We start from the raw sequence: 13,656 nt of genomic DNA on the forward strand, positions 1-13,656 counted from the left end.
GTATAGGCCCGAAAGGCTGGCATATTCAGGATTGCGCAAGGAGAATCCAAGTTACTACGGGAGTTCGTTACCCGATTCTAGAAAGAGAGAATATTGATCCCGGCTGTCCCGGATGAATGGACGGCTGAAGTATTCACCAAGGTATTGATTCTGAGGAGTTCAGATGCTTCCCGGAAATTGAAGGAAAGCCTAATCGAATTTCAAGCAATGACCTGGGTGGATGAACACAATCGGTATGAATTAAAAATAAGGATCAAAGATGACCAGGTTGGTTTTCCATCATCGACCAGAGGACGAGAGATTAACAGAGAAAAATTGAAGGGCCAATTTTTGCCCTACGAACGGACCGAAGACCGCAGCAGAGGTTTCCGGATAGCAGACAGGCTCGCCGTCAATAGAAGGACTGATCGCGGATGGAAGAATCGATCGATGCAGGATAAACAAGCGTTAGGATCGCGGGATCCTTCCTACCCCAAGTTATCGGAATATAACTTTTACATCAGTATAGTAGAGTTAGGCCATGAGAAACATCAAAGAAGCACGGTTTCCAAAACCGATAAGATCTGATCCCAGCCAGAGGGATCCCAGCTTGTGGTGTGAATACCACGGGACGAATGGCCACTGGACAGGGGACTGTCGACACCTCCAGGAAGAAGTGGCAATATTATTGAAGAATGGTCACCTCATAGACTTCTTGAGTGACCGAGTTAAGAACAATTATGGTTATAACCGAGAAAATGCGGAACCCTCGAAAGCAGGAGAAGATCCCCCGCATCAAACAATCAACATGATCTTCGGAGGGAACGAGATTAACGGGGTCACCGTTTCAGCAGCAAAGAAGATGAAAGTATCAATAACGCATAGTAAAAGGCTCTGGGAAGACGATATCACTTTTACGGAAGAGGATGCAGACTAATTGCTGCTACCACACAACGATGCACTGGTAATTTCTTTAAATATGCTAGATTTTAATATTAAACGTGTTCTAGTGGATCAAGGGAGTTCAGCTAATATCATACAATGGAGAGTATTGGAACAAGCTAAACTCACAGGAAGCATTATTCCGACTACAAAGCTCCTCATCAGATTCAACCTCGCAAGTGTGATAACTCGGGAAAATTTTTTATTACTCACGAACGCTGAAAGAGTAATGAAAACCACTCTTTTCGAAGTAGTAGATGGTGATATGGGATACAACATCATTTTGGGAAGGCCGTGGTTGCACGATATGAAAGATGTACCATAAACGTATCATCAATTGATGAAGTTTCCAACGCCCGAAAGAAATAAGCAGATAAAGGGTGATCAACCGGCGGCAAGGGAGATGAATGCAATTTCGGTCTCCAGTAGCAAAGGAAAGGAACACGCATCATAGCAACTACATGGACTGGCACCTACTCCCAAACTAGATGAAGTTAGCCCGGGGGTAGAGGCGTCGGAATATTATCATGTGCCAGATATTTCCAAGTTCAAGAAGAGACTGATGCAACGAAGTCCACAGCGGAAGAGTTGGAGCAAGTGGCATTATTCGAAGAATTCCTAGAAAAGGAAATTCCACTTGGAGACATGATTACACATATAAGTCACGTCCGACTTTATTAAATTCTTTAAATCTAACGCTGATTGTTTTGCATGGTCACATGAGGATATGACAGGCATCCTGATAGAGGTAGTCGAACACAAATTAATCCCGGATCCCAGCATACCTCCGATAAGACAAAAGAAATGCCCGATTGCCGAAGCCAGGAATAAATTCGTCAAAGAAGAGGTAAACCGCTTACTTAATATCGGTTCGATCCGAGAGGTAAGATATCCGGACTGGCTAGCTAATGTAGTAGTAGTTCCAGGTACAACCAAATTAAAATGAACCCGGAGGATCAGGAAAATACTTCGTTTATAATGATTTTCTATATATATTGCTACAATGTGATGCCCTTCGGGTTGAAAAATGCCAGAGCCACTTATCAACGGCTCGTGAACAAAATATTTGAAAATCAAATAGGAAAAACTATGGAAGTTTATATAGATGATATGCTCGTTAAATTTTTAAATACAGGTGATCATATTAAACATCTACAAGAAACTTTTGACATCCTAAAGAAGCATAATATGAAACTTAATCCCGATAAATGCACGTTCGGGTTCAGCTCTAGTAAGTTTCTGGGATTTTTAGTTTCACAAGGAGGAATTGAAGTAAACCCCGATAAGATCAAGGCCATAGAAGATATCCCGGATCAACTACCAAATGTGAAGGAAATCCAAAGGCTTACGGGGAGATTGGCAGCTTTGAGCAGGTTCATTTCCCGATCATCAGAGAAGTGTCATCGTTTCTTCGCACTGCTCAAAAAGAAAAATAATTTCGAATGGACCCCGGAGTGCCAGCATACTTTGAGGGATTTAAAGAAGTACTTGTAAAGCCCTCCATTGCTTTCAAAACCAAAAGAAGGTGAAACGTTGTTGGTTTATCTCGCTGTCTCGGAAGTTGCGGTAAGTGCTGTTTTAGTCCGAGAGGACGAAGGTACACAATCTCCCATTTATTATATTAGTAAAATTTAATGGGAGCAGAAACGCATTACCCACATTTGGAAAAACTGGCCTTAGCTCTCGTAGTCGCCGCTCGAAAGCTGAGGCCCTACTTTTAATGCCACCCGATAGATGTGGTGTCTACTTTCCCTTTATGGAACATCCTCCATAAACCTGAACTCTAGGGTAGATTGACCAAATGGGTTGTAAAAATGAGTGAATTCGACATAGAATATAAACCATGAACTACAATTAAATAGCAAGTCTTGCCTGACTTTATGGCTGGTTTCAGTCCGGAATTACTGCCTCTGGCAACCAAAGAGGATAATGGTGTCGGAATCTACATAAGGGGTTTGGACCTTATTTACGGACGGAGCTTCCAACGTAAAAGGGTCCGGACTCGGTATAGTCTTAATCACGCCTTCGGGGGAAACCCTAAGGCAAGCCATCAGGACGGTCCATTTAACTAACAACAAACCCGAGTATGAAGCTTTGATTGCAAGGCTCGAATTGGCCCCGGGGCTTGACTCCGAGGTCATCGAAATAAAATGCGACTCACAGCTAGTGGTAAATCAAGTCTACGGGATCTTCGAGACCAAAGAAGAGCGCATGTAACAATACATGGTAAAGGTTCAAGCTCTGTTAGCGTGATTCCGGGAATGGTCAATTACTCATATCCTACAAAAGTAGACGCATTGGCAAACCTAGGATCATCAACAAAAATAAAGAGATCGGAGCATAGAACGGTAGTGCAACTAATGAACTTAGTCCTGGATACAGATGGTTACTATGAGGTAATTTCGACTAGTCTGGTCTGGGAATGGAGGAATGAAATCATCGATTATCTCGAACATGGGAAGCTACCTGAAGACCCTAAGATATCCCGGGTGTTGCACGCTAAAACAGCGCGATACAGCTTCAAGAGAGGCCAATTGTATAGAAAATCTTTTCAAGGCCTGATGCTTAGGAGCATCCGAAGCTAACTATGTCATGAGAGAAGTTCACGAAGGGATATGCGGCAACCATTCAGGCGTAGATTCCTTAGTCCTGAGGTTGGTAAGGGCGGGATATTATTGGCCCCGCATGGAATGAAACACCAAAGATTTCGTACGAAAATATGATAAGTGTCAACGCTACGCACCACTGGTGCATCAACCGGCATAACTCTTACATTCGGTTCTATCCCCGTGGCTGTTCATGAAATAGGGGATGGATGGACAGCGTCGGATCATTGCCACCGGCTCCTGGGAAGGTAGGATTTCTTTTAATTTTGACTGACTATTTTCTAAGTGGGTGGAAGCAGGTCCTTATCAGATGATCGGAGAACGTGGAGTGGTAGATTTCTTATGGAAAAATATAATTTGCAGGTTCTGAATACCAAAGAGATAGCATGCGACAATGGGCCACAGTTTATCGTCAAAAATATTACAAAGTTCCTCCAAGATTTAAAAATAAAGAGGATCACACCTTCACTCGATCATCCGAGCGCAAACGGTCAGGCCGAGTCGATGAACAAAGTAATTATTCAAAACCTCAAGAAAAGGTTGGAAGCAACTAAGGATAACTGGCCCGAGGAATTACCCGGAGTTCTGTTGGCATACCGAACTACGGCCAAGTCAACCACAAGGGAAACCCCATATTCCCTCATGTACGGTGTAGAAGCTTTAATCCTGGTGGAAGTAGGGGAGCCCACCTTGAGATATTTCCAGGCAGATGGAGAATCAAACAATGAAGCAATGTTAGTCAACTTGGAACTGCTCGATGAACGTAGGAACTTGGCGCATGTATGAAAGGTAGCTCAAAAGTAGAGAATTGAGCGGTATTATAATCGAAGAGCCAACCTCCATTATTTCAAAGTAGGAGACTTGGTCCTAAGGAAAGAAACTCAAAACACCCGCGAAATCAACGCGAAGAAGCTAGGTCCAATGTGGAAAGGCCCCTATCGGGTTTCAGCTATCACTGGGAAGATTCATATGAGTTGGAAAACCAAAGAAGAAAAAAGTTGCCCAACAATTGGAATGTGGCACACCTTTAAAGATATTATAGTTGATGAACATTATCCGATCAGAAAGTATGTGTTGTACTCGTTTTCCCTTCGTTCAGATTTTGTCCCAATTGGGTTTTTCTGGCAAAGTTTTTAACAAGGCAGCAACAAAAAGCATACTATGGACAACAACAATAAGACCTTTAATAGCAAGGCATACAAGCGAAGATCCACTCAAGGATGGTTAGATAATCTTTTGCTTTATAGAAAATTCCCACCAGGAATTTAAGTTTGCTATTGAGCAAAGATTACCTGATCGTTCACGAGCACAAAACACTAGAGGATTATCTAGCAATGCATTAGTGGAATCTTCGAAGATACAAGACTTCCAGTGTTCCAATTTGCATTCTTCGCATTCGAACACTGGGGGGAATGATATGAGGATACGACATCAATGACTACCAAGTCAACCGGGAAATGAAAAACTAGAAATATAATTGCATCATCGGGACCGGAGACTGTCGTCCAGCCCCGTAGAAATAAGTTATACAAGTTAGCCACGAGTAATGACAATGTATTTACAGCATAGAAAATGCTTATGTATTGTTTGAGAATAGAATGAATAAAATGAAATACTTTTGTTTTTAGCTTGTTTCTTGTCTGAACGATGAATTAACTTTGTCATTTGAAAGTTAAACAAGTACTTCAAATGCTAGTGCCATAATGAATAGGAGACGTCCTCTTCAAGAGCACCGTAAACATAAGAGGGCCTTCTCTTATAAAAACCCTCACGTTAAAGGATTGGTTCCGGAAGAACTTATGCCCGGAATCGAAAATGCCTTCGGGGAAAGATACACCCGAAGTCGTATACGAAAGGATGCAAAAAGTAAACGTGCGCAAATACTTATCAAAGCCCTCACAAAAAAAGGTTGGTGCCTAGAGCCAAAAATGCTTTTGGGGAAAATACACCCAAAGCTTCACATAATAAGACGTAAAAATTCTTAAAAGGAAGAAAATGCAAAGATTAAAGACTTACAAGAATATTCAAACGAAAAGAAGACTCAAACAATACGTGAGAAAAAGATGTTTTTTATAATTTAAAGCATTTCAAAATGGCATACATACAAGAATCGGAAAAATAAAAGAAAAGCTAAACTGCAGTGTCTCCGGAACCAGAAGGAAGAAAAGTGTCTGCGCCCCCCGGGAGAAGTAGATGGACCCACCAATGGCTCAACATTTTCACCAGTTTTGCCTTCAGCATCATCATCCTCCAATTCTTCTTCAGTTTTCGAAAATTCGAAACCGGAACCAGAAGGACCGGGTGCATCAGGCCTCGCTGGGAGTCCACTTTTAGCAGCTAACTCGAGCTCGCGGGCCTTAGCAATTTCGGCATCAAAATCAACGACACCAGCTTTGACCTCTTCCAAAGTTTTTCTCCTCATGTTATACATGGCGTAAGTTTTCTCAACAATGAGGGAAGCCTCTCGGCACTTGAGTTCTTATTTGAGTTGGGTCACCTCGGCATAAAGGTTTTCCTGGGCGGATCTAGCAGATTTGAGGCTAACATCAAGGTCGCGGATAGTTGAACTAAAAAGCCTATTATGCTCGATAGTTTTCCTATAATTCTCTTCCAGTTGGGCATGTTGCGCTCCCATAGCAGCAAGCTCTTCAATTTTGGAATTCAAGGCTGCCTCTAAGTTGATCAATCTTTCAGCGGAGGCAGCCTCGCATTCGGTTGCAGCAAGAACGACGCTATGGACTTCAACCTATTTGGCCCTGGCTTCGTCAAATCTAACCCTCAACTGGCCAATTTCTTGGCTAAGGGTTACCACTTCTTGCTCACTTTGCCGCAAACGAGCTTCCAATATAACAGCATCAACAACTTTTGCTTCCAGTTCCGAAAGGCGAGCGACATGTTGCTCCTACTCTGCCAAAAGTTGATCCTGAGAGGAGGTAATTTCTTCCTTTTCATGAATCAACCTCTGAAGGCTCTCGGAAGCAAGAAAATTAGCCTATAAGGTAAGAAGGGTGAAATTCAGGATATGTTCACACCCAAAAGTAGAAGGAATAATAAAGGAAGAAAGGAACGTACTGCTGCAGCGTTGTGCATAGCGTTGTTCAACAAACACTCTCCTGAGAGTGCCTGAATCTTTTTCCAGTCTTTCTCTGAAGCCAAAAGCTTTAGAAAATTAGCAACCTCCACCGGCCGGGATAGCAAGTTGCACCCGGTAGAGAACGAAAAAGTAACATTCCTCCTCCTTTGTGGATCTTCAAAAGGGGCAGCATAATTTTGCCCCAAATTCCCATAAACCGGGGACTGTGGAAGAGGAACATCTTCTTCATGTTCAGGTGCGGCCGGTGGAGATGATAAGCAATTGCTAGTAGAAGAGTGTATGAAGATGGAAGTGATGTAGTAGTTGCTGGTGTTGGCGAAGATGGAGATGAAGCTGATGGAGTTGAAGAATGAGAAGCAATTGCATCAAATGCATTGCTGGTTGTTGGATGCTCGCCAACCAAAGACGAAACGGATCTGGTACTCAGCCCCGCAGTACCAGACACAACAATTGGGGCCCAAAAATGGGAGTTGACATTATCTAACAAATCAAACTCTCCCCAAAGTGTCAAGGCACCGTCCTCGGTTGGTGTAACTATCTCAACAGGTCGAGCATCCTGTTGAGATGATGAGGATCCTCATCTTCTATGTAGAGAAGCTCCCCTATCACTAGCTTCTTCATCATCATCGATCATCACAGTGTCTATGACTGGCCCGGAAGGAGGGCTAGTCACAATCACTATCGGAGATGACTTGGGGGCATTAGTCCTCGCCCTCTTATTCTTTTTCTCTGGTACGGAGGAGTGTCTTCTCTTTGGTTGTTTGTCTTCCGGCCGAGGACTCCGTAAAGAAATTTTTGCTCCCAAAGCAGGCCCGGAGCAACCTGTTCGAGTAAGCGCCTCCTGAAGCAGCCTCGCTGTATCAGCAGGATCAGTCAAAACATCTTCCTCGGGAACAGCAACAGAGCCCGCGGGTAGACCTAATTTTATATATAAGTTAGAAGGGATCAATCAAGTTCTTCGCATAAAAAATTGAAACAAGGTGAGTTTGAATTACCATGATTCTTGGCCTTCCACCCGTATTTAGGGGCCAGTTCTTTCCACAAGCGAGTCTCGGACATCATAACGTCTAAGATCTTTTGTACCCACCGGTCCAAACCTTCAACCGCCAGTGGGATCCATCGAGTTGCTGAAACAGGTGAAGGATGGAGGATCAATACGGCTATAGAAAAGTATTTAGTAAAAGGAAATACCAAACAAAGAGCTTACGAGTGCGGTTCCAAACGGCCGGAAAGGATGGAGCCATCGCTAGAATGATATCGTCGGTGGCAGGTGCAACGCACCGTTCCATCCATCCATGGTCGTTGTCATCATCCATGCTAGACAACAGAGCATGGTGGCCACGTTTGCAGAGGTTTATCATTCCCCCGCGGAAGATTTTGGGAGAATACAGATTCATCATATGAGCTAAAGTTAACTCCTCTCCAGTCTCCTGGCACAAACGCCGAAGGAAAGTAACTGTCCTCCACACACAAGGACTTACTTGTGCCAAACACACTTGGTAGCGGAGACAAAACTACGCAATCACGGGGTCAAGCTCTCCGCTCAAAGAGAACGCACCCAAAGTAAAGGGATACATGTAAAAATATGTAAAACCCTCCTTGGGTAGGGTGACTCACTCCGATAGATCAGGAGAAATAATATCCAAGTCATGGCAGCGACAGTCTTCCTTCACATCAGGAATGCTAGAAGGACGTATGGAAGAAGGATACCTACAGACGGCCCATGTACGAGAGTTAGCAGTAGGGAATTTCTCTTCGAAGTCTTTTGTGGTAATAAGACTTCTAGGGATGATTGGAGGAGCAAAGTCCTCGGATTTGTTCTTGCTTTTTGAAAAATCGGTGCGCTTTGAGGAAGAAGCCATTGTATGGAAGAAGTAGAAGATTTTTTGGTTAAAGAGAATTAGAGAAAAAATAAAGAGCAAGATGCAAGTTAGATAAGGGAAGTTTGAAAAATTATGAAGTATAAGGGAGAAAGTTGATACATATAAGTAAAAGCTTTTGGCGGCTAAATTTATGGCCATGATTACCTCGATAATCGGAAAAAGTTGTGCTGAATCATAGGATGACGCGTGTTCGGGCATTAAATACGGAAATACGTGCGTCTAATCAACCGAATGCGAAGAGAGGCGTACTTTTAATACGGAGTACAAAATTTATATATTAAAATTTATTAAAATTATAATAAATAGAAGATATGAACTCATCAGGTCATAACTTTAAATGAGTTTAACCTTAAAAATCTAAAAAAATTAAACTCATAAATTTTGAAATCTGAATAGTAAGGATAGTTTCTTCAACAATATATTGAACTCACAGGTAAGTACTGTCATTCTTGGAAACTAAGGAGACATCTAGCATTTTACTAATTTTTTTAAGAACTCAGATTCCAATATCTGTGGTAGGGTTGCAATATTCTGAATCAGTTCCAGAACGTCAGATAATCACGGCATTACTTGTATGGTCTGGACTCTGGAGGCATGAACCGGACAATGTTTCACTCGTCACAAAATCATGTGATCTTTTTCATCATTTATAGGAAAATCGGGGTAAGCCAAAAAAAAAGGTTTAAAGTTCCAAGAAAATATCAACTTGTACAAAATTTCTTGGCATCTTGTGCGTAACTAAATCATGATATTTGGATATACGTGGTCATTCAAACTTATTTTCGGTTTAAGTTTTTTTTTTTTTTTTTTTTCCAAAATGAAAGGCACAATGACTAGAATTCGTTATTTAGTTCTTGGGTAATCATATTAAATATTTGATGATATATTTTATATCTTGTTAAAATATTAATTTGTTACACATGGTCTATGGATGGATTCTTTTCAACTAATGAAGAGAATTTTGCAAAATTATCAAATATAGAACAGAGAACAATTAGATACAATTTGTCTAATTCTCAATATCATTATCAGTTAAATGTTTATTACTAGTAAATTTTGGATAGCTTTTTTTTTTTTTTCCTTGCAAAAGGATAGCCACGATCTCTACTTTATTTATTTATTTATTTATATTACTATACCTATATAATTGTAGAACCTATTTCATAAACACATATATACGTCGGACGTACATGTACTAAGACGATTCGTATATAAAACGGTGACTGTTTGTGGGTTACGATCCAGTCTGCAACTGGATATAAGGGAGTTGTCACTTTTTCGTCATTTTCTATTTTCTTTTTAAAATTTAAAAGTTGGTAATCGGTTGCCAATGAAACGACCGCCGTTTTAAACTTTTCCACAAGTGCAATGACATAACGTTGTGGATGGAAAAAATAAAATAATTTTATTTTTAGGATGTTTAAAAATATAATAGCCGATAAATATATATAATTTATATATTAAATATAAATATTACTCCAATTTATTTCAATTTAAATAATAAATATTTTTTATTAGTTCGTTCAAAAAAGAATATAACACGTACAAAATCATCATTTCTCTTTTACGTAGTTAAAGTGGAAAGAACCGTCAAAAGAAAAAGAAGAAAAAATATCAATCGGTCAAAGTGTCCAGAAGGTTATTTTATTCCAACTTAAAATATTGCTATACAAATGACGTAGCAGCATAACTACTGAACTGTTTTCGCGGGAACCACATAATTCCCACTTTATTTAATGATGTCTCTGTATCAATTTTACTAGTACTGTGAAGGTTGCATTCTACTGTACTTGAAATTTTTTGTTCGAAGCGAACATACATAAAACTAAAATACAAATGGAAAATTATTGAAAAAGACTTTCATTTCTTAAAGAACTTTCACGATAATAAGGGAAATAACGGTTATAGCTTTAAGTAACTACCAGTACAACTTGATTCGTTGAGAATTACCCCTTCCAATTAGGAAAAAAAAATGAGCATCATAAAGTTTGGGAACATTTTATTTTTTGATTGAACTAATCCTAAATATCATGCTTTTGCATCTCCATTTTGGGTGTTAGGTAGTTCCTTATTCTCTTTGGGCTTCCCTAATTCCATCTCTGCAGTTGTATTTTCCTCGCCTTTCTTGCCTTTCCCTTTCCCTTTGTTGTCTCTGTAGATTGCGTACAATATCAGTTGTGTTGTTCCTAGCAAACCTCCGACCCCGTTTGGTACCTGCAAATATTCATCGCATAGTTAGATTTATCCCGAAAATACTTCTTCATACTCGGTGTTTACAATTAATCAAACAATTTAAACCTAATAATTACTGTATGAAAATGATAGAAGAGGTTTTTCAAATTAAAAGTATCATATAGTGCTTACAGCAATGAAAGGGTCCTTCCCAAGCAATCCATAGACGAACCATGAGGTACCACAGAGAAAGACAAACAAGGACAAGAAGAATGGCATGTACTCCACGCTTTTAGTCTTAATCACTAGCCTCTGCCAAAACAAGATAAAAATCAATTAGAATAAACTCCATGACAAATACTTGACAAGTTATTTAACCAACCAAAAAAGATGAGCACTCCCATAAAAGTAGTTTGGAATGATTAATTAGGACAACATGACTAGTCTATTCAATTAAAAAGCAAAGATTATTCAAGATAAGTATTGATTAACCATTTTCAGGGCTCGAACATAACTTCTCCCGTTAAAGATAGAGGAATCTCAACATTTCCCACAACATTCTTTACAGTTTTCTATTTATATGATAATTTCTTAGTCTACACGTTTGTCATCGGTTAATTTGTTTTGTCACGCATTACATGTTCGAGGAGTAGGGTAAAAAAATTACATACCATAATTGACAAAGGAGAACCATACATAATGATAGAGAAAATTGCAGCAGCAAAGCCACAAAAGATCTTCCTTTTATTGCCATGGAGGGCTAACATGGAGACCAATGCCACAGTTGAGAATATGGAAAGGACTACAAATAGAATTCCAGAGATTTTTGCCTTCTCCCTTTTGGGTGCAAATGTGAGGAATGTCAACACATAGAATGCCTCAAGTCCTGCACCTGTGCCATTGATTATTGATACCAGTATGTTGTTTGGTGACACAAATGGCAGACCATACCTGTTTTATAATAATCCATAAATATTTGAATTAATCGTGAATTAACAATGTTGTAAATTAATCAATTTTCTCTTTTGTGGAAACAAAATTTAGAGAGTAAAACCTACAAGATGACTAAAATGTTACTTCATAAAATCCCAAGGCTAATAACAAGCTGATTTCTAGGATAAATATATACTTTGACAGTTTATGTGAAACACATTAGGTATTAGCCTCTTCCTAAACCACGTATAATAATAATGTTATATTTTTTCAAATTTAGTTAAATATATGTGCGTGCACCCATGTTTAAGGACTCCTATGGTGCAATAATTAATGTGTTCACCTATAGAAGTGAAATTAACGGTTCAAATCCCACTTTGGACAGTCGACACAGTGTGTGTGTGAGAAAATCAGTAAGTTTCAAAAAGAATATAATTTTGAACCTATAATTTCAAAAGTGTAGTGGGTTTAGGATAAGAGACAAAAGTTAAACTCTTTAAATGTAAATTCTAGATCCACCTCTTTACAATAGTGCACCAATCCTCTTGAAATCCTGGATTCGCCTCTAGTGAAACATATTTTTTCTCTTTTACTAAAAAAATGTTTTGCCTTAATTAAGTCTTTTCTAAAGAATATGAAAGAAATTCACTAATGATATTTTACATTAAACCTTAGCCATTGACAAAATGAAGCGTATCCAGCTTTACGAATTAAGGGGCCGTTTGGCCATAAAATTTTCAATTTTCACTTGAATATGAATTTCAGAATTTTTTAAAAATTTGAAAAACTCCGAAAAGGCTGTTTTTCAAAATTTTCACTTCAAATCACTCACAAAAATTCAAAAACAGCCCAAAACTATATTCATGTCCAAACACAACTCTAACTTTCAAAAACTTTCAAATACCATTTTCACTTTTAAGAACATTTCATTCTTTTTTTTTCCGGAAATTTACAATTCTTATGTCCAAACGGCCACTTAATACCCACACCTCATCTAGAACTCTGCTTTTGTCTATTCAACAGGGGAAGTTTGTTTCAACTAGGAAGCAAAGAGTACAAGGTCAAGAGTAAGTCAAACTCCCAAAAAGAAAGAAACAGATGAAAAATGAACAAAACAAACATATAATTGAGATAGCTTAATTCAAGAAACTTACCAAGTAGAGAGTAAGCAGTTGAGCAGAGTCATTACATATGGTATGCCTGAAAATTGTTCTGTTGATTTATTCATAATGACCCTCTTAAATGTAATCCTTCACCATCAAGAAAAAAGAAGAAGAGTTAAATGAAATAATTTTTCACAATTGTGGTATTCGAATCAATTTGCATGCATCTCGGCCTCGTTATTTTGAGTAACGCTTCATTTAAAAGTTAAGAAAATGTTACCTAAAAGTGAAAAGAAAAGAAGGAAAAATGACAAGAAAAATTTCAAGAGGCTGCTTACATGGGGGCCAAAAAGAGAAACAAACCAGTAACATTGCCTGTTCCAAGAAACAAGTACAGGAAAAACAAGCAATTAATTAAGTCATGAACCACACTCAAAATCCAAGAAAACTAAAGGGAAATTTAAATGGAAGGAGCACAAGTGAATGGAAATGAAAAATCCTACCAAAAATCCCAAATAAAGTGTGGAGAATTTTGATGATTGCCATGGCAGAGGTTTTTAGTTTTTTTTAAGAAAGTTGGAAAGAGCTTAGAAAGGAAAGGAAAAATGAAGAGGATATTGTGAAGCAAAAGATTATGTTGAGAAGGAAAACGGTGCTGTAGAATGGTGGTTTATGGGGAAAAGTGGTAATAGAGATATATGTATAAATAGCGCCAAAACAAACAGGTTGGCTAAAAGAAACAATTTTTTTGCTTTCTTGTTTTTCCAGCAGTATACGTGTTTGTATACTCGTAGTATGAGGTGAGGTCCATATCCTTTCTACTTTTTTAAAAAAAAAAAACAGTCCAGTACACAAAGTATTTCACGTTCAGGATTCGAAAAAGAATCATACTCTATGTTTTAAGAGTGCGATGTAAGTAGTCTAATTAAAGTATCAATGACTGA

The 13,656-nt window shown here is 38.9% G+C and overlaps 1 protein-coding gene across 1 annotated transcript; it reads right to left on the reverse strand.

The window, feature by feature from the left end:
* Positions 1 to 10,348: 10,348 nt before the first annotated feature.
* LOC104116499 (bidirectional sugar transporter SWEET1-like) lies at positions 10,349 to 13,398 on the reverse strand. Its single transcript, XM_009627365.4, has 6 exons — positions 13,216 to 13,398; positions 13,051 to 13,087; positions 12,764 to 12,859; positions 11,348 to 11,627; positions 10,869 to 10,988; positions 10,349 to 10,718 (listed from the first exon to the last, which is right to left on the reverse strand). The coding sequence occupies exons 1-6, from the start codon at positions 13,256 to 13,258 to the stop codon at positions 10,533 to 10,535; spliced, it is 762 nt and encodes a 253-aa protein (XP_009625660.1). The 5' UTR covers positions 13,259 to 13,398; the 3' UTR covers positions 10,349 to 10,532.
* Between the last annotated feature and the right edge of the window lie 258 nt (positions 13,399 to 13,656).

The sequence above is a fragment of the Nicotiana tomentosiformis genome, chromosome 4 (assembly GCF_000390325.3).
Source record: "Nicotiana tomentosiformis chromosome 4, ASM39032v3, whole genome shotgun sequence".
NCBI lineage: Eukaryota > Viridiplantae > Streptophyta > Magnoliopsida > Solanales > Solanaceae > Nicotiana > Nicotiana tomentosiformis.